This window comes from Plasmodium chabaudi, assembly GCF_900002335.3.
Source record: "Plasmodium chabaudi chabaudi strain AS genome assembly, chromosome: 3".
Classification (NCBI taxonomy): Eukaryota; Apicomplexa; class Aconoidasida; order Haemosporida; family Plasmodiidae; genus Plasmodium; species Plasmodium chabaudi.
In genome coordinates, this window is record NC_030103.2 from 690294 (window position 1) to 716669 (window position 26376).

At 22.6% G+C, this 26376-nt stretch overlaps 8 protein-coding genes across 8 annotated transcripts; 7 read left to right on the forward strand and 1 right to left on the reverse strand.

Moving 5' to 3' along the window:
• Positions 1-9: 9 nt before the first annotated feature.
• On the forward strand, positions 10-1160 carry PCHAS_0319800 (CIR protein; the record flags this gene model as incomplete). Its single annotated transcript, XM_016800146.1, has 3 exons — positions 10-42; positions 178-921; positions 1026-1160. The coding sequence occupies 3 exons, from the start codon at positions 10-12 to the stop codon at positions 1158-1160; spliced, it is 912 nt and encodes a 303-aa protein (XP_016652864.1).
• Positions 1161-3487: 2327 nt separating this feature from the next.
• Positions 3488-4630, forward strand: PCHAS_0319900 (CIR protein; the record flags this gene model as incomplete). The annotated part of the gene is made up of 3 exons (XM_016797371.1): positions 3488-3502; positions 3622-4434; positions 4538-4630. 3 exons carry the CDS (start codon positions 3488-3490, stop codon positions 4628-4630), a joined length of 921 nt encoding a protein of 306 aa, XP_016652865.1.
• A 2337-nt stretch (positions 4631-6967) lies between these two features.
• PCHAS_0320000 (CIR protein) lies at positions 6968-9032 on the forward strand (the record flags this gene model as incomplete). The annotated part of the gene is made up of 3 exons (XM_016797448.2): positions 6968-7000; positions 7137-7895; positions 8034-9032. The coding sequence occupies 3 exons, from the start codon at positions 6968-6970 to the stop codon at positions 9030-9032; spliced, it is 1791 nt and encodes a 596-aa protein (XP_016652866.2).
• A 3057-nt stretch (positions 9033-12089) lies between these two features.
• On the forward strand, positions 12090-13376 carry PCHAS_0320100 (CIR protein; the record flags this gene model as incomplete). Its single annotated transcript, XM_016797823.1, has 3 exons — positions 12090-12101; positions 12228-13199; positions 13296-13376. The coding sequence occupies 3 exons, from the start codon at positions 12090-12092 to the stop codon at positions 13374-13376; spliced, it is 1065 nt and encodes a 354-aa protein (XP_016652872.1).
• A 1954-nt stretch (positions 13377-15330) lies between these two features.
• Positions 15331-16433, forward strand: PCHAS_0320200 (CIR protein; the record flags this gene model as incomplete). The annotated part of the gene is made up of 3 exons (XM_016797370.1): positions 15331-15345; positions 15442-16254; positions 16341-16433. 3 exons carry the CDS (start codon positions 15331-15333, stop codon positions 16431-16433), a joined length of 921 nt encoding a protein of 306 aa, XP_016652856.1.
• Positions 16434-18647: 2214 nt separating this feature from the next.
• On the forward strand, positions 18648-19804 carry PCHAS_0320300 (CIR protein; the record flags this gene model as incomplete). The annotated part of the gene is made up of 3 exons (XM_016800182.1): positions 18648-18662; positions 18799-19611; positions 19712-19804. The coding sequence occupies 3 exons, from the start codon at positions 18648-18650 to the stop codon at positions 19802-19804; spliced, it is 921 nt and encodes a 306-aa protein (XP_016652942.1).
• A 2635-nt stretch (positions 19805-22439) lies between these two features.
• On the forward strand, positions 22440-23638 carry PCHAS_0320400 (CIR protein; the record flags this gene model as incomplete). Its single annotated transcript, XM_016800187.1, has 3 exons — positions 22440-22454; positions 22592-23440; positions 23546-23638. The coding sequence occupies 3 exons, from the start codon at positions 22440-22442 to the stop codon at positions 23636-23638; spliced, it is 957 nt and encodes a 318-aa protein (XP_016652943.1).
• Positions 23639-24524: 886 nt separating this feature from the next.
• Positions 24525-26021, reverse strand: PCHAS_0320500 (fam-a protein; the record flags this gene model as incomplete). The annotated part of the gene is made up of 6 exons (XM_016800193.1): positions 24525-24611; positions 24768-24986; positions 25088-25197; positions 25345-25414; positions 25505-25724; positions 25891-26021. 6 exons carry the CDS (start codon positions 26019-26021, stop codon positions 24525-24527), a joined length of 837 nt encoding a protein of 278 aa, XP_016652944.1.
• Positions 26022-26376: the final 355 nt, after the last annotated feature.

Sequence of the window (26376 nt, forward strand, 5' to 3'; positions counted from 1 at the left end):
CTCCAAATTATGAGAAACCCAAGTTATAAGATTGAGGATGTGGTATACAATTTTTAAATAAAATATTATCTTCGCATGTGTTTTATATGTTGTATCGTCCATAAATTATATTGATTTTCATTTGATTAATATTTATATTAATACGTTTTTTGTTTAATTCATAAAATATATTTGTAGTATAAAGAATTTGCTACGATCGATGGCTATTTTTATGTGGATGAAGATGATGGATCAATAACTCAAGTAACTAATAAAGCAATCCACAATTATTGTGATTACGACGATAGACAAGAAAACGGTGATAAATGTAGTGGTTATTATGAAATGACTAGTTCTGGTGTTATTTATTTGCTAGAAAATTTAAAGAAGAAGTGTAATTTAGACGATGATAAACTTGCCGAATACGCTATTTTATGGTTAAGTTATAAACTAAAAATAAAGGAAAATCCTATAATCAAAAAATTAAGTGTTTTTTATGATAGTTATATAGAAAGAAATGAGTATTATAATAAGAATATAAATGGTGATAATCTGACTTATAAGGAAATTATAGATAAAAAAAAAGATTTGATGGATATGGATATTAATGAAATATTTAAACTTGAAGCCCCATTTAATATATTATATTATTTGTATCATCAAATTTATGATAAAAATTCGTTTTGCAGTGAATATTCGGATTATGCTAATAGTTTTGTTAATCAATTTAATGATCTCAATAATGATCCTAATAATAAAGAAAACAGTTCATATAATAAATTGTTATCTATATTATCAGATGATTATAACAATTTACAAAAAAAATGTACCAATTTTCCATTCCTCCCAGTTTATCCACGAAGTTTTTCAATAAAAGTTACGTTAATTCCAATTACATTTATATTTGTTGCAATACCTATTTTCTTGGAACTTGCTTATAAGGTAAATAAAAAGGAATTTAAAAATATAATCTTTAAAATTTATTTTTGTAATTCTTTATATGGGATTATCAAAAAATGTATATACGATTACCATTTTTATATTAGTATTCATTATTTGGATTTGGTAAACGATCTCAAAAACAATATTTAAGAGAAAAACGAAAAAAAGCAAAGAGGAAAGTGTATAATTATATATTACTCGAAGAGAATGATTATTCCAGGAATAGTAATAATTATTGATATATGTTAAGGCTGACTATTTGGAAATAATCAAATTTTGACCATAATTTTGGAACATAATTTTTGGGTTTATAAGAATTTTTAAATAATATAATCAATAAAATATTTGTGTATATTTATTGTATGTTTGCATATTTTTATGTTGTGGATCAGGGCTAAAGTTGTGTTTGTGGAACCCATATTCGGGTTATAGTTAAGTGTTAAATTATGTTTAATTCTGTATAATTTGATAATATATTAGTTTAAGTAATTGTTTTAAATATATATAGGAAATAAATTATTAAAAAAAGTATAGGAAAACTTATAATAATTGGATTTCGTGTTAATATAACTTAATAGTAAATATGTTGAACTATGTATTTTTTGTATTTATTGCTAATTTATGATTAATGATTTATAGATCAATCGATAAATATTGGAATCGATATAGAAAGATGATTCCAAAGTGCCGATTTGGTTCTATAAGACAACATCGATTTAAATAATTGCAACGTTTAATATGAGAAACTGAGGTAGAATGGAATTACAAGTAAGTAATTTATTATAATTTCAACTGAAAGGGCATTTAAAATGGTTTCCTTCCTCAGTACATCCTGAACCGTGTGATAAATGAAGAAAGTAATGGAGATAAGAAAGTTGTTGGGTTGATGAGAAAATTGGATTATTAAATATATAAAAACATATGCAGGATAATCCGTATCATTTATTAATTTATTTTTAATTTTTTTGTTTTATAAAAGAAAAGCCGATTTTTTGAAATGATAAATTTAATTAATAACTTTTATTTTGAGGTTCAAATTCCATGAACCCGATTTTAAAATTCAATATAAGTATTAAAAATGATAAATAAGTGAATTTATTTATTGCTATTATTATATGTAAATAAACTCATAAGTATAATTAAAAAATATATTTATATAATTATAATACGAAATTATATATTATAATATGTATAAATATTATGTTGTTGGAATGGTTCACTTAATTTTAAATTTACTTATATAATTTTAAAAATAAAACATTACTAACAAAATGAATGACTAAAAAATATATATTTTATAAAACCAATTATATTGAAAAAATTCATAATAAAAATTAAAAAAATATAAACAATACCCCACTAAATATATATTATATGCTATATACAATTGTTTCTATAAAAATTCAGTATAAAAATATAATGGTATTTTCAAACATAGATATATAAATATATGGTTATTGAATGAATAATAAATCAGTGAAATATATTGGTGCATTATAAAGCTGTTAACGTTATATATTTTGCTAAAGACATAATTTGGGATATGTGATTTAATATTCTAAAAAGCTGGATATTGAAGAAAGGGCTAAAGATTCAATTAATGTTAAATGTCTTTTTATTAGTCCACATTCGCATGCATTATATTACAATTATTTAATGAATCATCATTTTTTAAAACTAAAATGGTATTGTTTTATCATAGAATTGACAAAATATAGTATACTTAATAAATCACTCGAATGCATATACATTGATAACTATAACAATATAATATATGAGATATAACGAGCAATAAAAATCATTTAGCAAATATTTATATATTAAAAGAGCAAATATACCTTATCTCCCCTTTCCAAGGATAATATAACAATCTAATTGCACATAATTCTCTATTATACTTTAAAAATTGCATCAATACTTATTTATGTGTTATATATTTAGCATTTACTATATATTATTTTAAAAACATTATGCATTCAAAGACTTATTAAGCTTATAAATAGCTCAATAAGATGGGTTCAGTGATAATTGGTGTTTTAAACCGTAGATGAAATGCTCGAAATATACTGTAAAATTACCCAATAAAATATATCTCTAAATTGATGTATATAGGAATAAAAATAAAGTTATTGAACACATTAAAATGGATTATGAATTTATCTACATTAAATAAAAATAATATAAATTTATATAATTTGCACAGAAAATGAGGTATATAACTTAATTTGATCATGTTATAATTATAGAAAATACTAGACTATATATTATAAGAAACAAGTAGATAAGTATTTAATATATTTTAAAAAATGACTATTTATATACTTTTAATGATTATAGTAATAATAGCATTTTTTGTATAAAATGAATCATATATACGTATGTAAAAAGTGTATTAAGCAACCATCTATTTAAAGTAATTTAGATAATTGTTATCAAATAAGTAAATATGTTTAGCGAAAGATAATTTCTATGTAAAGAAATAACTAAATACAAAATATATTTTATGCAATATATATAAATAATACTATCCAAAATAATCTCCAAATAATAACAGAATTTCATTATAATGTCTAAGGGAGTGGTATATATCATTTTTCTTATATTATTCGAATGTTTCATTGCCTAAAATTATATTAATCTTCACTTTAGTAGCATTTATATTAATACATTTTTTGTTTAATTCGTAAAATATATTCGCAGTGTGAAGAAATTAATAATATGGGTAAATATATTGTTGTGAAGCAGGAAGGTTCGGGAGTAAATATTGAATTTGATAATAAATTGAACGATTACTGCCCTAACAAGAACAATGGGAGAAATGGACAATGTGAAACAAATGATGAAAAAATAAGTGCTGGGTTTATATGGTTGCTAGTGATGTTCGAGCATTGGTGTGACGAGGAATGCCCTCAAAATGAAAAAGACCGATATGTTGAATATGCTATTTTATGGTTAAGTTATATGCTAAATCAAATATCAAATGAAGGAATCTCTACATTAAAAAATTTCTATACTAATCATATAGAAACAAATACGAACTATACTAATAATGTAACTCGTGCCAGTGATAGTAACTATAAGGAAATCATAGATAAAAAAATTAATTTGATGAATGCGAATAAGAACATTATATCTAAATTTTATGATATATTTAAATCATTATGTAACATGTATAATGAACTTGATGAAAACAAGCCAAATTACACAAAATGCTTGGCAGATGCCCAAAAGTTTGTTGATGAATATCAAAAATTCCTTAATGATAATGATGTTGATACTAATGGTAGTTCATATAAGCAAATATTACCTATATTATCAAATGGTTACGATAATTTTAAAAAGAAGTGTAATAATACTCAATCTAGCAACTTTCCACTCCTTCCAACGACAAAAACAACACAAAATGTTGTAGAAATTTCTGAAGCTACATCATCAAGTTCGTCGGTAGCAAGCAAATTAATTCCAGTTTTATCAATATTTGCAATATCACTTTTCTTGGGAATTGCTTATAAGGTAAATAATAAGGAATTAAAACTATAATATTTAAATTATATTTTTGTGATTCATTATATGTGATTATCAAAAAATGTATATACAATTACCATTTTTATATTAGTATTCATTATTTGGATTTGATAAACAGCGTCATCGACAATATTTAAGAGAAAAAATAAAAAAAATAAAGAAGAAAATGAATGATTATATATGATTCGAAGAGTAATGATTATTTTAGAAGTAGTAATAATGATTGGTATATGCTAAGAAACAGTCTATTTGGAAATAAGTAATTTTTGACCATAAATATTGATCATATTTTTTCTGCCTATAAGAAAATTTAAATAATATAATCAGCAATATATGAAGTAAAATATGCATATTTATTGCATTTTTACATAATTTTATATAGTTTTTATGTTGTGAATCTGGGCTGAGGTTGTGTTCATGGAACTCATAATCGGGTTAGGGCTAAGCATTATATTGTATTTAATTTTGTATAATTTTATAACATTTATTAGTTTAAGGAATTGTTTTAAATATGTATAGGACAAATTATAATAATTGCATTTCGTGTTAATATAGCTTAATGGGAATGTGCTGAACTATATTATCTATTTTTTGTATTTTATTGTTAGTTTGAGGTTAATAGCTTATGGGATAATCGAACAAATATCGAAATAGATATAGACAGATGATTCCAAAGTATCGATTTGGTTCTACAAGACAACGCCGATTTAAATAAATGCAACGTTTAATATGAGAAACTGAGGTAGAATGGAATTACAAGTAATTAATTTATTATAATTTCAACTGAAAGGGTATTTAAAACGGTTTCCTTCCTCAGTGCATCCTGAACCCGATGATTAATGAATAAAATGATGGAGATAAGGAAGAAGCTGTTGAATTTATGAGAAAATGGAATTATTAAATATATACAACCATTTGCAGGATAATCCTGTATCATTTATTAATTTATTTTTTATTTTTTTGTTTATAAAAGAAAAGACGATTATTTATATGATAAATCGAATTAATAACTGTATTGTGGGGTTCAAATTCCATAAATTTAAATTTAAAGCTCAATATAAGTATTAAAAATGATAAATATGTAAATTCGTTTATTACTATTATTATAGGTAAACAAACTCATATGTATAACTAAAAAATATGTTATATAATTATAATATTAAATGATCAAGTATTACTGTATATGTAATGAGGATACTGTTGGAATGGTTCACTTAATTTTCAATTACAAATTTATTTATATAATTCTAAGAATAAAACATTATTAACATAATGAATGATTAAAAAATATTTTTTATAAAATCATATATTATTGTAAAAATTAATAAAAATTTTTTTAAAAATTCCCCTATAAACCCTGTCATATGTTGCATACAATTGTTTTCTATAAATATTCAGTAAAAATTCATATAAAAATATAATGGTATTTTCTAACAAAGATATATAAATATTTGTTTTATTGAATGAATGATAAATCAATGATATACAATAGTGCATTATAAAGGTACCAATGCTTATATTTTATTAAAGATACAATTTGGGATATGAGGTTTTATATTATAAAAACCTGGGTAAATAGAAAAAATTGTAAAGACCTAATTTATGTTAAATGTCTTATTATTATTCCACATTAGTATGCATATATGATTAGTGTTTAATGAATCATCATTTTTTAATCTGAAATAGCATTATTTATCACACAATTTTAATAAATTATTTGAATGCATATTCATTGATAGGTATAGTAATATATTATATAAAATAAAAATGAACAATATAGAATATTTATATTAATTTATATATTAAAAGAGCAAGATATTTTATTTTTCTCCTCTTAAATTGTAATATAACAATCTAATTGCACATATTTCATGTTATACTTTAAATTTTACACCAATACTTATTTGTGTTATATGTTTAATATTTACTAAGTATTATTTTAAAAATAATCTGATTTAAAAACATATTTAAGCTTATAAATAGATCAATAAGCACAGGTACAGTGCTAATTATTGTTTTAAACCGTATAAAAGATGCTCAAAATAAATTATAAAATAACCCAATAAGGTATATTTCTATATTGATGTACGTAGGAATAATAATAAAGTTATTGAACACATTAAAATGGATTATCAATTTATCTATATTAAATAAAAATAATATAATTTTACGTAATTTTCAAATATATGTAAGTAACACAAGTTAATTTAAAAATACTATAACTTTAGAAAAACCTATATTATAAGAAACAACTATATAAAACTGTAATATATCGTATTAAATAACTATTTTTATATTATTAAAGATTATAGTAATAATATCATTTTTGTGTAAATGGATCATATATACATATGTTAAAAATATATTAAGCAACTCTCCATTTAAGGTAATTTAGATAATTGCCATAAAATAAGTATACCATGTTTAACGAAATATAATTGGTATGCAATGAGCTTAAATAGATACAACAAATATTTACATAATATATATAAATATTATTATCCCTCATAATCCCCAAATTATGGCAGAGTCAAGTTATGATATTGAGAAAGTGGTATACAATTTTTTAAATAAAATATTCTCTTCGCATGTGTTTTATATGTTGTATCCCCCATAAATTATATTAACTTTCATTTGATTATCATTTATATTAATACGTTTTTTTTTTAATTCATAAAATATATTTGTAGTATTATGAAATACATACGATCAATAACTATTTTTGGGAGGATAATGATGGTAAATTAAAAGTTAATCCAAAATCCACATCAATCCACGATTATTGTTATTACAGTAATACCCCAGGAAAAGATAAATGTAATGATTATCTTGAAATGACTAATTGTAGTGTTATTTATTTGCTAAAAACGTTAAAGGAAACGTATAAATTAAAAGATGATAAAATTGCTGAATACGCTATTTTATGGTTAAATTATAATCTAAACATAAAGCCAAATAATAATTTTACCAATTTAAACGAATTTTATACTAAATATATAGTAAATAATGAGTGTTATAATAAGAATATAAATGGTGATGATGGTCTGACTTATAAGGAAATTATAGATGCAAATAAAGATTTGACGAATATGAATATTAACGAAATATCTAAATTTAATCGTCCATTTAGTATATTATTTTATTTGTATTATGGATATCATCATGATTCTTCGGATTGCGCTAAATATTCGAATTATGCTAAACAATTTGCTGATCAATTTAACAATCTCAATAATGATCCTAATAATATAGAAAACAGTTCATATAATAAATTGTTATCTACATTATCAAATGATTATAACAATTTAAAAAAAATATTTTATGATAAAAATGCTTCTTGCAAGTTTCCATCTCTTCCAAAAATAGAACCTAAAGAAAATTCTGTAGGAAATTCTGGAAAAGGTTCTGGACAAATTATGGAGCAGTCATCTTATAGTATTGAGGATGTGGTATACAATTTTTTAAATAAAATATTATCTTCGCATGTGTTTTATATGTTATATCGGCCATAAATTATATTATTTTTCATTTTAGTAACACTTACATTGATACATTTTTTCTCTTTATTTTGTAAAATATATTCGCAGTGTGAAGCATTTAAAAAGGTTGACGATTGTTTACAAATAGGTATGAAATCCACAGGAGGTAGTTGTTCTATTGACTATGCATTCACTGATTATTGCCCTACAAAGATAGAGGGGCAAAATGTAAATTGTGAGGCAAATAACGAAAAAATGAGTGCTGGGTTTATATGGTTGTTAATAACGTTCGAGAATCTTTGTGTAGGTCAATGTTCTGATAATGAAAATGAAAAATATGCTGAATATGCTATTTTATGGTTAAATTATAAACTAAATCAAATTTCAAATGAAGAAACCACCACATTAAAAGATTTTTATACAAAATATATTAAAGACAACAAGGAACATGTAGATTATAAGGATCATTTAGATAATAAGATATATTCGATGAATATTGATAGTGAAAAAATATATAATATTTATGAAGCATTTGGAATTTTATGTAAAATTTATACTGCGCATAATGAAAACGATAAAAAATGCACAAACTGTTCGCAAAATGCTGAAGAATTTGTTCAAAAAATTGAAAAACTTAATAAAGATCCTAGTATTACTAAAAATGAGTCATATAGTAAAATATTATCTACATTGTCAGATGATTATAATTGTTTAAAAGATCATTATGATAATAATTGCAATGGATGTACCAATATTCCAAATTTTCCAGAGATAAAAACATCACAAATTTCTGTAGAAGGTTCTACGCCAAGTCATGTACAAGATAATCCAGATAGTTCTTTACAAGGTTCTGAGGTTACATCATCAAGTTCGTCGGTAGCAAGCAAATTAATTCCAGTTTTATCAATATTTGCAATATCACTTTTCGTGGGGATTGCTTATAAGGTAAATAATAAGGAATTTATAAATATAATATTTAAAATTTATTTTCATGATTCCTTATATGTGATCATCAAAAAATGTATATACGATTACCATTTTTATATTAGTATTCATTATTTGGAATTGATAAACTATTTCAAAGACAATATAGAAGAAACAAATTAAAAAAAACAACGAAGAAAATGGAACTTAATATATGATTCGAAGATTAACGATTATTCCAGGAAGAATAATAATGATTGATATATGTTAAGAATATGTCTATTGGAAATATATAATTTTTGTGTCTATAAGAGTAATTGAATAATAAAATCAATAAAATATAAAATTAATATGCATATTATTGCATGTTTGTATTGTTTTTACATATTTTTATATAATTTTTATGTTATGGGTTAGGATTATGTACTATATTACATTTAATTTGTATAATTTTTAATAATATTTATTGTTTATATAAAAATGATTTAAAAAAATACAAATAAAATAATGAAACATAAAGTTGCAAAATCAAAAAAATATATATAATTAAATTTTTTTCGATTCTAATATTCTTGATACCGAGGTGTTTATGTTTTATGGGTCAAGGTTATGCATTATGGTTTATTGTTTCGTTTACTGAGTCTTCGTTTTGAGGTAGGACTCAGGGCATATTGTAATTTATTTTTTTATAATTTGATAATATTGGGGATTGTAAATGTTGATTAAACATATACACCATCCCCGTATGTTTAATCTCGAGATTATGTCTAAATATGTGCCCTCAAAGGGGCATAGCCATTAATATGAAAGGGATCGCATAGCAAATATTTCCATCAAGTATAATATTATAATTGAGTGTTAATATTGATTTAATATGATTAAAATAAAATGTCTATATTGCATATATTAATATAGATACTGGATTTATATGAAGCCGTATTATGTTATATAATATTTTTTTATTATATAAAACGTGTTGATCTGCGGCTATATTGAATTATGTATAACGTAGTATGCTTCTTTATTTGATGGAAATGCTATTTAGTGAAACTTATCATTTGTGTCACCATTACTTTAATTTAAATTATATTAAGCCAACTGAGATGTAATCATAGCATTATATATGAGGTTGGATATTAATTATAATAAAATTCATTTTGAATATTCCTCTGCGTTAAAATATATATTCAGATTAACACATGTGTCTTTAACATTAATTAAACAAACTACTATTATATAATAATAAAATATAGATGCATGGGATATCGATCGAGAATCGACAATATAACATTGTCTATAAAATATTATTGTACTTCTAATGTTTTTAGTATACATAAAAGTTGCACTATATATAAATATTTTTTGAAGTTTTAATTGTAGTTACTATTCTCTGTTTGTATTTTTTTACATTTGTATTAAAATTAATTAGTATTAATAGATGTTGTTTTATACGCTTTAATTTATTTATTATAAGGTATAATAATAGATTAATCACTATTCATTTTTTAATTTATAGTTTTGGGGTATAAATATATTATATTTAAAGTAGTTAATACAATTTCATATTATATTTTGTTATAATAATTATAAATAATATGATAGATAGATTATCTTTATTATTATATGCCTATACATATAATAGAATACTCTACTAATGTTAATATTGAAATATTGTTTTATTGTGAAAACATCATATAATTAAATATTAATTTTATCGAAAAGGTACATAATAATTAATTTTGTTTGAACTAATAACATTTTTATTAATTTATTATATATATACAAACTTGTAAATTTATATTTAAAATATATTGCTATTACGAAATATTATATATGTTATAAAATACTTGATTTAAAAACTATGAAACATGGAATTATAGCCTATTGATTTAAAGTATTTTTATTAAGCATATTAATTATTCCGTTGTACTACACAGTGATATAGCAGGAAGCAACAATGATAACAATAAAGTATTAAATACGAAAAAATCATTAAATTCAGTTTATTCGAATACGTTGATATATATTAATTATATATATTATTAAAACTGAACATATGCGGAGTATAAAAAATAATTATTATAATTTATACTTAAGTATAATTTTAATGTCGTAATATTAACACTACAAGCCATATATTATTAATTTTATTAACAATTTGAATAAAAATATAGATTTCTATATTGAGCTAAATGTTTTATTATAAAATATGGAGTATATAATATGTTTAGGTTCTAAATATAAATGTGCACTAGAATGGTAAATCATTTATATTTCTTCTAAAAGTTTATTGTTACATCTAATCGAGAGTGATCGTTAAACTAATAAAAGTAACAAAATTAAGTAAATAATAGGAAAATAATTTTATTGAATTAGTTTTTGTAACTTAAAATTGGAGCTCGTATTTATTTATATATTAAATAGTTAATAAGAATGAAAAGGATGATATATATTTATATGTACTAATTTAAAAGCTCATTTAGGTCCATGGAGATTTTAATTTGTAATTATTTTGATTAACTTAAATTGCACATTTTGTGTTTTAATTTTAGAAAGATAAATATATGGAGTAGAATATTATTCATTAAAATATAAATATATATTATCTATTTAGAAAAAGTAATAATGTTGAGTTATTTTTAAACGTTATAACTTTAATAAATAATTTGGGTATATTTATTATAAATAATATTAAAATATGCAATATGTGATGCAGAATAGTAACTCATACCAATAACGAGATACAAATATATTTTTAAGGGTTATAGTCATGATATATTTCTTATTCTTTATATATTTAAAGTAACATAAGTTTTGAAACTCATTTATTAAAAAAGTAGTGAATATAATTTTATTTTCATGTGTAAACCTATAATATAAATATATTATTATATAAAACTAATTTAGTCTATTTTGGGCTATGTCATTCGGGTATTATTTTAAAAAAACTGTACTATGTATAGAATGTATTATATAGAGGCATAATACAAATATTAAACAAATAACAACTTAAGGCAATTTAATGGTCGCTATAAATAAAAATCAAATATCTTTTTAATACTATTATTATATTATTAGTCCATGTTAGTTCAAGTATTAAAACTAAAAATAATACATTAACTACAAATATTAATTATATAGACACCTCAATTTATTAATAACATATTTGGGTTCAATACATTATTACATAAAAATTGTATATGCCAAATTCTCTCCATATTAAAAATCAAATCCAGCATAATGATTGAAGTGGTATATATATTTTTTAATAAAATTAATTTCTTATATTTTATTATTTTTCACTGTTTATAAATTAAATTAAGTTTCAATAATATTTCATTAATATACTTTTTATTAATTTTTATAATATTTTCATAGTGTGGTGTAATTAATCAAATTAACAAGGTTTTGTCCGATGATATTTTAACTTTAGGACAATATTTTCCTGATGATGAATTAGGATACACTGCTTATTGCCCTAACGCGAAAGAAGGAGAAAAGGGGAAATGCGTGACAAATGGTGATAGAATTAGTGCTGGGTTTATATGGTTGTTAGAGATGTTCAAGGCTCTTGACGGTGTGGAAAATTTGAAAGATATAAATGACCAATATGTTGAATATGCTATTTTATGGTTATGTTTTAAAAATAAATTAATTAATCCTGATATGTATGTTAGTATAACTGGTATTTATGATATTCTTGAAAGAAATAATCCTATTTGGTATAATGAATTTCGCAATAAAATAGAAAAAAAAAAGAGATTGATGAATTTTGATGATTACCATATGGGTAAGCTATATGAGTTACTTAAAGAAATGTGTACTCTAATTACTAAATATAACGTAGATAGCTCACACCCAGATGCATATTTAAATTATGCTAATAAATGTGCTAATACATACAAAGACCTTGTTTCGAATGTCTCCAAGGTTAAAAATTGCGATTCATATTGTAATGTATTGTCTACTTTAAAAAATGCATATGATAAATTTAGAGAAGAAAAAATTATGCATGACCCAGAATGTAAACTTCCTGAGTTTAATGTGGAAGAAATAGAAAGTTGTGAGAGTTTATGCAAAAAAAAAAGCCAAGAACCGGCGATTAAAAATCCAATAGCTAAAGAATCAGAAATTGATACCCCCCCCAAAATTAGTTTACCAGTTCGATCAACAACAGAATTAACTGATAATCGAGAAAATACATTATCTGTAAACGAAGTTCAGATGGATGATCCAAAATCTATAACACTTCCATCAGTAATTCCTACAAGTATAAATAATGGAAATAAACTACCCTACATTGCAGTTCCATTTATTTTAATACCCGTTATTTTTGGAATTTCATATAAGGTAAATAACAAGGCAATTAAAAAATATAAATTATACCATATTTTGTGGTTGCATAAAAGAACAAATAATTATATTTTTTTACGATATTTATGTTAGTATTTAACACTTATGTGGAAAAAAAAAATGAAGAGTAAAAAAAACGTGAGAAAGATTATAAATTTGAGTGATAAAAAATAAACCCAAAAGGACGTTAAAAATGCATGCATCGAAAATACCCAATGGGTATATTATAAATTGTGTTGATGACAAAATGGAATTATTAAGTATATGTAAACATATAGAAGAAGAATATATGACTGTTATTATTTTATTTTTTTGTTTTTTTTTTTTGTTTATAAAAGAAAAGACAATTCCATAAAATGATAAATTTAGTTAATAACTTTATTCTGGGGGTCAGATTCTATAAGTCTGATTTATAACTCAATATAAGTATTAAAAATGATAAATAAGTAAATTTTTTATTAATATTATTATAGGAAAATAAACTCATATGTATAATTAAAAAATATATGTATGTAATTATAATATGTATAAATATGATGTTGTTATAATGGTTCATTCAATTCTAAATTTATTAATATAACTCTAAGAATAAAAAGATCGGTAACATAATGAATGATTAAAAAATATTTTTTTTATAAAATGATTTATTATTGAAAAAATTAATAATAAAATTTGAAAAAAATATAAACAATGGCACTATAAATTCTTGTCATAGGTGCATACAATTTTTTTTATAAATATTTAGTAAAAATCTATATAGAAATATAATGATACTTTCTAACATAGATGAATAAAGGTTTGGTTTATTGATTGAATAATAAATCAACAGAATATAATAGTGCATTAGAGATGTATCAATGTTGCATATATTGTTAAGGATACAATTCAGGATATACGGTTTTATGTTATAAAAAGGTGAACAAATAAAAAAAAAGTTAAAGACCAAATTAATTTTAAATATCTTTTTATTATTCCATATTAGGATGTGTTATATTATCAGTTGTTAGTAAATTGCAACTTTTTAAATTTAAAATAGATTATTTTATTTTAGGGTTTTTAATAAATTACTTGGATCATATACATTGATAACTATAACAATAGAATATATAAGATAAATGAGCAATACATAACATTAGCGAATAGTTATTTAAATTTATGCATTAAAAGAGCAAATATATTTTATTTTGTCCTCTCAAAGTGCAATATAACAATACAATTACACCCAGTCTTTTATTATGCTTTCAAATTTGCATCAATACTTATTAGTTCTATATATTTAATATTTACTACGTATTATTTTAAAAATAATATGTATTTAAGAATTATTTAAGCATATAAATAACTCAATAAATATGGGTTCAGGCTAATTGTTATTTTAAACCATAGAAAAGGTGCTCAGAATATATTATAAAATAACTCAATGATGTATATTTATAAATTGGTGTACATAGGAATAAAAATAAAGATATTGAACACATTAAAATGGATTATGAATTTATCTATTTAAATAAAAGAATCTAAAATTAAGTATATGCAATTAAAAATGGAACATTCACCCGTATTTTGAAAATGGTTGAATTTTTGAAAAAAGTTATATTTTATATTATGAGAATCAAGTATTTTAACATTTTAACATATTTAAAAAAATGATTATTACAGCTTTTAAGGATTATAGTAATAATGGATTTTTTAATTGCTTCGATTTGTTCGGTATTAAGTTTTAGAAAAAGTTCTACTAAAAAAGGAGATTCTATAGGTTTTCTTTGTTCAAACACAATAAAAGGAAATATTATTTCAATCCTTTATAAAATTATATCCATTTTTGTAATATAGTTATACCAAATGTTAGTAAGAATATCATTTTTTGTATAAAATGCATCATTATGTATATGGCAAAAGTGTATTAAGCAACCCGCTATTTAAGGTAATTTAAATAATTGGGATAAATATGTATAATATTATTTTATTATTCTATACTAATTTAATTATTTAAAAAATTGTAATATATTTAACTACAGACAATTTTATATATATAGGGTTAATGCATTTGCATCACATATTTGGTGCAGTGTATACAAATCAACATGATTATACTCAATTTATAAATCAAAAATAAAATTTCATCACAATGAATGAAGATATGGTATATGAATTTTTTAATAATGTATTATATATAGATATTGTTAAACTTTATTTTCATAGCACCATTTCTAATAATTCCTTTAATTGTTTTTTTTAGTGTAAATTTTTCGAGGTTGTATGGACTGATTTTCCAGATACATTGGACGATGATGGAAACTATCAATTTAAAAGTGACGATACATATCAAACCTATTGTATTAATGAAACATGCAATAATGATATCGATAAAATTAACGCTTGGTGTTTATGTTTGCTTAACTTAATTTTTGGGAATTTTGAATCGTTTACGGGTTATGCAAAAAGTAATATGAATAATGTCCAATATATTTTGGCGTGGTTAAGTTATATATTAAGTCGAAAACCAAATGAAGAAATCAGCAATCTAAAAAAATTTTATGAAAAGTATATAGAGAGCGGTGAGGGGTATGAAACGTCTATAGATGATGTTAGTGATTATTATAGTAGTTATAAGAATCTTATAGATAAAAAAAATGATTTTATGAATATGGATGTTAATTATATATCTACTTTTTATGAAGCATTTAAAATTTTATGTAGCATGTACAATGATATTAATAGTGACCCACCAGATTGCACCAAAAATTTTACAAAAACTAAAGAATTTGTTAGCAAATATCAAAACCTTCTTAATAATAATAATATTAATACTAAAGACAGTCCGTATAGTCAAATATTGTCTACTTTATCAACTGATTATACTAATTTTAAAAGTTATTGTGCTGAAAAATGCAATGGTTGTGACAATATTCCCCCCCTTTCATATATAGAAGCAAACCCCTTTGTACAAAATTCTGAAGATACGTCATCAAGTTCATCGGCAGCAAGCAAATTAATTCCAGTTATATCGATATTTGTTGCAATACCGATTCTCTTGGGAGTTGCTTATAAGGTAAATAATAAGGAATTTAAAAATAATTTCATTAAATATATGCAAACTTTAACAAACATCATATACTTCTTAACCTTTTATATTAGTATTCGTTATTTGGATTTGATAAGCGGCTTCATAGACAATATTTAAGAGAAAAAGTAAAAAAAATAAAGAAGAAAATGAACAATTATATATGATTCGAAGAGAGTGATTATTCCAGGAATAGTGATAATGGTGGATGTGTTAATAAAGTGTCTATTTGGAAATAAATAATTTTTGATCATAATCTTTGTGTCTATAAGAATATTTAAATAATGTAATTAATAAAATATAAAGTTATATATGTATATTTATTATATATTTTTTGTATGTTTTTATGTTGTGAATAAGGGTTAAAGTTGTGTTTGTGGAACCCATATGCAGGTTAGGGTTAAGTATTATATTGTATTTAATTTTGTATAATTTATAATAATTTGGCAATATTTATTAGTTTAAGAAATTGTTTTAAAGATGCACAGGAAATAATTTATTAAAAAAAGTATAGGAAAAATTATAATAATTGCATTTTGTGTTAATATAACTTAATAATAAATGTGGTAAACCATGTATTTTTTGTATTTATTGCTAATTTGATATTAATAGTTTATGGGGCAATCGATCAAATGTTGGAATCGATATAGACAGATGATCCCAAAATGTCGATTTGTTATAGAATATATGCCGTTTTAAATAATTATAATATTTAATATAGAAATATGGGTGATAATAGTGGAACATGCAAGAAAATAATTTATGATTATTTCATCTGAAAGGACTTTTAAAATGGTGTCCTTCCCCAATGCCACTTGAATCGTATGATAAATGGAGATAAGAAAGTTGTTGGGTTGAGGAGAAAATGGGATTATTAAATATATACAAGCGCATGCAGGATATTCATGTACCATTTATTAATTGATTTTTTTGTTTATAAAAGAAAACAATTATTTATATGATAAATTTAATTAATGACTTTCATTTTGAGGTTCAGGTTCTATGAACCTGATTTTAAAACTCTATATAAGTATTAAAAATAATAAATGAGTAAATTCATTTATTATTATAGGCAAATAATCTTATATATATAATTAAAAATATATTTATATAATTATAATACGAAATTATATATTATTATTGAAAAAGTTAATAATAATATTTTAAAAAAATGACCCTATAAACCCCTGTTATATGTTGCATACAATTGTTTTCTATAAATATTCAATAAAAAATTATAAAACTATATAATAGTATTTTCTAACAAAGATATATAAATATTTGTTTTATTGAATGAATATTAAACCAATGGCATCCAATAGTGCATTATAAAGGTATCAATGTTATATATTTTGTTAAAGATACAATTTAGGATATACGGTTTTATGTTATAAAAAACTGGATCGATGGGTGGGTTAAAGATTCAATTCATGTTAAATGTCTTTTTATTATTCCATAATATCATGTATTATATTATCAGTGCTTAATAAATCATCATTTTTTAAATTTTAAATAGCATTATTTGTCATAGAATTAATAAAATATAGAATTTTTAGTAAATTGCTTTAATGCATATACATTGATAACTATAACAATAGAATATATAAGATAAAATGAACAATACAGAATATTTAGCTAATATTTGTATATTAAAAGATAAAATATATCATATCTTTTTCCTCTTAATGTGCAATATAACAACCTAATTGCAATTAGTTTTCTATTATATTTAAAATTTGGATCAATAGTTATTAGTGGTATATATTTAATATTCACTATGTGTTATTTTTATAATAATTTGCATACAATGACATATTTAATCTTATAAATAGCTCAATAAATATGGGTTCAGTGCTAATTGATGCTTTAAACCGTATAAAAGATGCTAAAAATATATTATAAATTACCTAACAAGTTATATTTCTAAATCGAAGCACATAGGAATAAAAATAATGTTATCGCACTCATTAAAATTGATTATGAATTTATCTATATTAAATAAAAATAATTTAAACATATGTAGATGTAATTAAAAAATGGAACAACACAACGCATTTTGTAAATACATAATTTTAGAAAAAACTATATTGTATATTATAAGAAACAAGTATATAAACATTTACATTTTTTAAAAATGACTATTTATGTACTTTTAAGGACTATCGCAATAATAACATTTTTTGTATAAAATGCATCATATATACATATACCAATTCTATATTTAAGGCAATTTAGCTAATTGCCATAAAATAAGTATAGTATGTTTAACGAAAGGTAATCGTTATGTAAAGGTTTTAAGTGAATATAACAAATGTTTTATGCAATATATATAAATATTATCATCCCTCATAATCTCCAAATTATAAAAGAATTTCATTATAATGTCTAACGAAGTGGTATGCAATTTTTTTAATAAAATATGTTCTTCACATGTGATTCATATGTTTGGTATTCTATAAATTATATTATTTTTCATTTAGTAGCATTTACATTAATATATTTTTTTCTTTAATTCGTAAAATATATTCGTAGTGTATGTACATTAATAAGGTCGATAAATTAATTAAATCGAATGCGGCAGGAACAGAAGGAAAAATTGAAAACCATAGTAGATTGAACGCTAATTGCCCTAACAAAAATTGTGATACTGACGCCCATAAACTTAGCTCTGCTTTTATATTATTGCTAAAATATTTTGAGGTTGCTGATGATTTAAAAGATGACAAATGTGCCGAATATGCTATTTTATGGTTAAGTTATAAAATTCAGCAATATTGGAATATAGAAACCACCACATTAAAAAATTTCATTACTGAACATATAGAAACAAATACGAATTATAATGAGAAAATAAAACAAGGTAAAGGTAACAAGAACTATAAGGAATTTATAGACATAAAGCAAAGTTTGATAAATATGGATGTTAAAATTATATCTAAATTTCATGAAGCATTGCAAATCTTATGTAATATGTATAATGAGGATAATGCAAAAAATATAGATTGCGCAAAATGTTCGTCAAAAGCTAGTGAATTTGTTGAAAAATATAAAGACCTTAATGATGATTCTAATGTTACCAAAGATAGTCCCTATTATCAAGTATGGTGTACTTTATCAACTGATTATGATAATTTAAAAAATGAGTGTATTAAAAATTGTAAGGAATGCACCGAACTTCCAACCCTTCCAGAGATAAAAGAATCAAAAAAATATGTACAAGATTATGCAGAACTTTCTGCACAAGGTTCTGAAGCTACATCATCAAGTTCATCGATAGCAAGCAAATTAGTTCCAGTTTTATCGATATTTGTTGCAATACCAATTTTCTTGGGATTTGCATATAAGGTAAATAATAAGGAATTTATAAATATAATATTAAAAATGATTTTCATTAAATATATGCAAACTTTAACAAACACCATATGCTTCTTAACATTTATATTAGCATTCGTTATTTGGATTTGATAAACGGCTTAATAGACAATATTTAAGAGAAAAAGTAAAAAAAATAAAGAAGAAAATGAACATTAATATATAATTTGAAGAACAGTAATAACTATTATATATATTAGGAAACTGTCTATTTGGAAATAAGTAATTTTGTGCCATAATTTTTGATCACAATTTTTGTGTTTATAAAAATGTTTAAATAATATTATCAATAAAGCATAAAGTTACATATATATATTTATTGTATTCTGCATATTTTTTATATGATTTTTATGTTGTGAATTAGGGTTGATGTTGCGTTTGTTGTTCCATATTCGGGTTAGGGTTAAGTATTATATTGTGTTAAATGTTGTATAGTTTTAATAATTTGATAATATTTATTAGTTTAAAGAATGTTTTAAATAAATAAATAAATATAAATATATATATAATAAACAATTATTAAAGGCATGTATAGAATATTTTGCAGTTTTTAAGATTTATATTAAGTTTAAATATCTAAGAAAAAATGAGGATGAATATTACTATGAAAAGGAACGAATAAAGTAATAAATTTTGACAAATTAAAAAAATTGAATTTCGTGATAATATAACTTAATGGGCTAGTTGATTAAACATTGGAATCGATTTAGACAGATTATTCCAAACTATCGATTTGATTATAGAAGTGATGTTGATTTAAATAATTACAACATTTAATATGAGAAGCTGGGAGAGAAAAATGGGAATTAAAAATATAATTTATTATAATTTCAACCAAAAGGGCACTTAAAATGATTTAATTCCTCAGCCCCATCGAAACCAGATGATTAATGAAGAAAGTGATGGAGATAAAGAAGTTGCTGAGGTGATAAGAAAATCGGATTATTAAATATATACAAACATATTCAGGCTGATCATATGCCATTTATTATTTTATTTTTTTTGTTGACTTTTTTTGTTTATAAAAGACAAGAACGATTATTTATATGATAAATTTAATTGATACCTTTTATTTTGGGGTTCAGATTCTATGAACCCGATTTTAAAACTCTATATAAGTATTAAAAATGATAATAAGTAAATTCGTTTATTACTATTACTATAGGCAAATAAATTTATATGCATAATTAAAAAATATATTTATATAATTATAATACGAAATTATATATTATTATGATCTGCATAAATATGATATCGCTAGAATGCCTCACTTAATTTTAAATTTTAAATTTATTTATATAATTCTAAGAATAAAACATTATTAACATAATGAATGATTAAAAAATATTTTTTATAAAATCATATATTATTGTAAAAATTAATAAAATTTTTTTTAAAAATTCCCCTATAAACTCTGTCATATGTTGCATACAATTGTTTTCTATAAATATTCAGTAAAAAATTATATAAAAATATAATGGTATTTTCTAACAAAGATATATAAATATTTGTTTTATTGAATGAATGATAAATCAATAATATATAATAGTGCATTACAAAGGTACCAATGTCATATATTTTGTTAAAGATACCATTTGGGATACACGATTTTATATTATAAAAAACTGGATCAATGAGAAAGGGTTAAAGATTCAAATCGTCATAAATGTCTTTTATTATTCCATATTACCATGTATTATGTTATTAGTGCCTGTGAATCATAATTTTTTAATCTAAAATATTATTGTTTTATCATAGAATTAATAGAATATTGGATTTTTAATAAATTATTTGAATGTATATACGTTGATAACGATAACAATAAAATACATAAGATAAATGAACAATGCAAAACATTTAGATAATGTTTATCTAAATTTATATATTTAAAAGAGCAAATATATTTTATTTTTCTCCTCTTAAAGTGCAACATAACAATCTAATTACTCATAGTTTTCTATTATGCTTTAAAAATTGCATCAATACTTATTTATGTGTTATATATTTAGGATTTTCTATGTATTATTTAAAAAATAATCTGGATTTAAAGACTTATTTAAGATTATAAATAGCTCAACAATACGGATTTAGTGTTAATTGTTGTTATAAACCGTAGGAAAGGTGCTCAATGTATATTATAAAATTACTCAATAAGATATATTTTTAAATTGGTGTACATAGGAATAAAAATAAAGTTATTCAACACATTAAACTGGGTCATGAACTAATCTATATTAAATAAAAATAATATAAATATATGCAATTTGCATAGAAAATGGAGCATGTGACTTAATTTGAAAATACTACAATTTTAGAAAAAACTATATTATATATTATAAGAAACAAGCATATAAATATTTAACATATTTAAAAAAACGACTATTTATATACTTTTAAGGATATCGTAATAATCGAATTTTTAATTTTTTAGACTTATATCATACTTAAGTTTTAGAAGGATAATCATTAAAACATAAGATATAAATATATTCCTTTATTATGTTAAAACACCAATACAAGGAAATATGATTTAAATTAATTGTAAAGTATATACATTTTTATAATAAATTATACCAAATGTTAATAAGAATATCATTTTTTTGTATAAAATGCATTATATATGCATATGGCAACACTCTATTTAAGGTAATTTGCCTGATTGCCATAAAACAAATATAATATGTTTAACGAATGATAATTGCTATGTAAATATCTTAAGTAAATACACCATATATTTTATGCAATATATATAAATACTACCATCCCACATAATCTCCAAATTATAACAGAATTTTATTATAATGTCTAAGAAAGTGGTATATAATTTTTTTAAATAAAATATGTTTTTTGCGTGAATTCATATGCTGGATCACCTATAAATTATATTAATTTTCATTTTATTAATATTTACATTAATACGTTTTTTTGTTTAATTCATAAAATATATTCGTAGTGTGAAGCAATTAAGTCGGCCAATGACTTATTTAAAGTGGAAAAGAAGGGTTTAGAAACAAATATTATTTATGATGATTCATTGAAAGCTTATTGCCCTATCCCGAAAAATCTGAATAATAAAGAATGTGTTCATTATGAGGCAATAGTTAGTTCTGCTTTTATAGCATTACTAACTTTATTTAAGAATGGTGATGATGATGATGAAGAGGAGGATGTTTTAGAAGATGATAAACTTGCTGAATACGCTATTTTATGGTTATGTTATAAAATTGATCAAGGAACATATAAATACAGCAATCTAAGTGCATTTTATAAGAAATATATAATGGATATTGAGAAGGATTTTATGGAAGAAAATGGTGCTAATGCTTATAAAATTTATAAGGATATTATAAATAAACAAATATGTTTGAAGACTATTAATATTAAAGCAATGTCTAAACTTTATGAAGCACTTGAAATTTTATGTAAAATGTATAGTGAACTTGGTGATGACGCCAAAAATTGTACAAAATGTTTGGACGATGCAAATAAATTTGTTTCAAAATATGAAGATCTTAGCAAAGGTTCTAATATTACTAAAGATGGGTACTATTATAAAGTATTGCATACATTATCAACTGGTTATGATAATTTTAAAAAGAAATGTGATAATTATCAATCTAGTTTTCCACTTCTTTCAACGATTGATCAAATAGAATTTCCTGCAAAATGCTCTGAAGAACAGTCTGTACAATCTACTGTAATAAGTCCTGAATCTGCACCATCAAGTCCGTCTATAGCAAGCAAATTAATTCCAGCCTTATTGGTATTCGCAATACCAATTTTCTTAGGAATTGCTTATAAGGTAAATAATAATTCGTTTAAAAATATAATATTTAAATTTTATTTTCGTAATTCTTCATATGCGATTATCAAAAAATATATAATACGTTTACCATTTTTATATCAGTATTCATTATTTGGATTTGATAAACGGCTTCATAGACAATATTTAAGAGAAAAACTAAAAAAAATAAATAAGAAAATGGCCAGTTATGTATGATTCGAATAGTAGTGATTATTTCAGGAATCGTAATAATGATTGATATATGCTAAGAAGCAGTCTATTTGGAAATAAGTAATTTTTGACCATAATTTTGGAGCATATTTTTTGTGTTTATAAAAGCATTTAAATAATATAATCAATAAAATATAATTTTATATGTGTAAATTATTGCACTTCTGCATAATTTTTATATGATTTTATGTAGTGGATCAGGGTTAAGGTTGTGTTTGTGGAACCCATAAATGGGTTAAGGTGAAGTATCACATTACATTTTATTTGTATAATTTTGAATGATTTAATAATATTTATTAGTTTAACGAATTGTTTTAAATATATATATGAAATAAATTATTAAAAATGATCGAATTTGTCGTTTTTAATATTTATATTAGTATTGATTATTTGGGTTTTATAAATGCTTTCAAAGCAAACTTTAAGGAACAAAATATAAATAATAAGAATAAAAGTAAATGATAAGTATATTAATTTGAGGATAATGATCGATATATTTTATGATATTTATATATTTATAGACAATTAATTAGTAACAAATTTTAAGTTTTATGATAATAATAAAAGTACGAAAGACAAATTTTTAACGCAAAAAAAATGATCGAATTAATATAAAGGGAAATCACACAGAAAACGTAACTGAATTATAGCATTAATTATTTGATTTCTTCACGAAATTATACACATACAATATATTTAATTCAAAAGGAACAAAAAATTACATACTTAATAATCATTAAGATGGTCAGAATGTTTTGATGGTAACTTAAATGGACATTACACATAAAGATAAATTCATTTTATTATTACATGTATCACAATATTAATCTGTTGAAAGGGTTTTACTTGTGGGATATTGTTGTTTACTAGATCAAATGTGTTGTGCCAAGCTTAGAATATTCGTATATGTAATATCTCTTTCTTTTTTATCCATGGCGGAATTGTCATGCTCATAAATCTACGAAAAAAAATGGATAAATATATAAAATATCTCAATATTTTGTGTGGGAATATGATAAAATATATGATTTATAGAGAAAATAAATTTTTGATAAACGTTAAAATGGAAAAATGAAAAAAAATGATTATATTATTATTTTTTGAGATTGGTTACAGCGTTGATATAAGTAACTTCAACACTATCGTCGTGTTTTTTAATTACAAATCCGGCTATGTTATTGCTCAACTTGGTTAATGCTTCCTCAGCATTAATGTCTTTTTCGATTGATTGTGTATTTTCTAATATTTCTTTCATATTAGGTTCATCATTGATTTCACCGAGATAATTTAGAATTCTTGAAGGACAAACAATTACAGTTGTGTCATTTGATTGCTACAAAATTAATGAGTAAAAAAATATATGTATTGAGGAAATTCTTGTATAATAATATAAATAACAGAATTTTTATAGGAATAATGGAAAAAATGTCTTACCTTAACACTTGCGCCTAAAGCATATTTTTTTACGAGGGATTTATAAATAGGATCTATGTTTTGTTTTTCAAACATGATTGCATATTTGCAGTATACACGAACAACATTTCCTAAAAAAATGATTATTTTGGATATATAAATGAAATATTATGAATATAAGAAAATATTAATGAAAATAATAGACAATGAATAGTAAATCGAAATATGCGTAAATAGTGATAGCAACACATTAAATTTATTGATTATTTTTTATTTACCACTAATAAACTTGTTATTTGTTTTTTTGGGGTCATTGTAATCCCAGAGACTCCTTAATACAGAAGCATACTAATGAAAAAAAACATATGGATAAATATGATAATGATTATTTAATTTTAAGTTATTTTTATATGTTAAATGTTGTTTGGTATTTGGTACCTTAGAGGAAGATGGAATAGTAACATGAAGCCTTCCAATATCTATATTTCCAATTTTCTTAGAATATATATGTTTGTTTTCATTTTCTGTAGAATCGAGCGAGTAACCGTCCATATTCTCAGTAAGTTTTAGTAAAAGTTCTGAAGTATCGCTTATATGTTCTATTGCTAGTAAAGATTCATCAATGTCTTCACATGTGAGGTCTTTGTATTGCTCAGATCTTGCGTTAGAAATATTATTGGTGAAAGTGCGATAATTTTTAATGGGTAAAGAAAAAGAAATGAATTTATAAAATGGAATTTCGATTATTTAATGATTATGAATGGATATGGTTGACGAATGTGTATATTTATATTATATGTATATATTTTTTCATTTTTTCATACTCATCATTTTGGTGGAGGGCAGAGGAATGGATATCACTATTTGTAGCGGTTTCGCTTGCGAATGCTACATTTTCCATATATCCTGCGAGGCTTAAAAGTGCTAAAGCAATCTTAATATATACTTTATTCATTTTGGATTTGATAAGTAAAATATTAATTTAAAAAGTGTAAAAATACGTTATATAATTAGATATATAATAGGAGCAAAATAATATCCAAGGAATATATAAAAAATTAATAATTATTCAAAAAATTAATAATTATTCAAAAATAAAAAATTATTCAAAAATAAAAAATTATTCAAAAATAATAAAACAAAAAAATAAATTTATATAATTATTTAAATGAACTCATTGTAAGGGAAGGAAAATAACGTCAAAAATTATAGAGCACGAAAAGGGTTTAGGGTTTAGGGTTCAGGGTTTAGGGTTTAGGGTTTAGGGTTTTAGGGTTCAGGGTTTAGGGTTCAGGGTTTAGGGTTTAGGG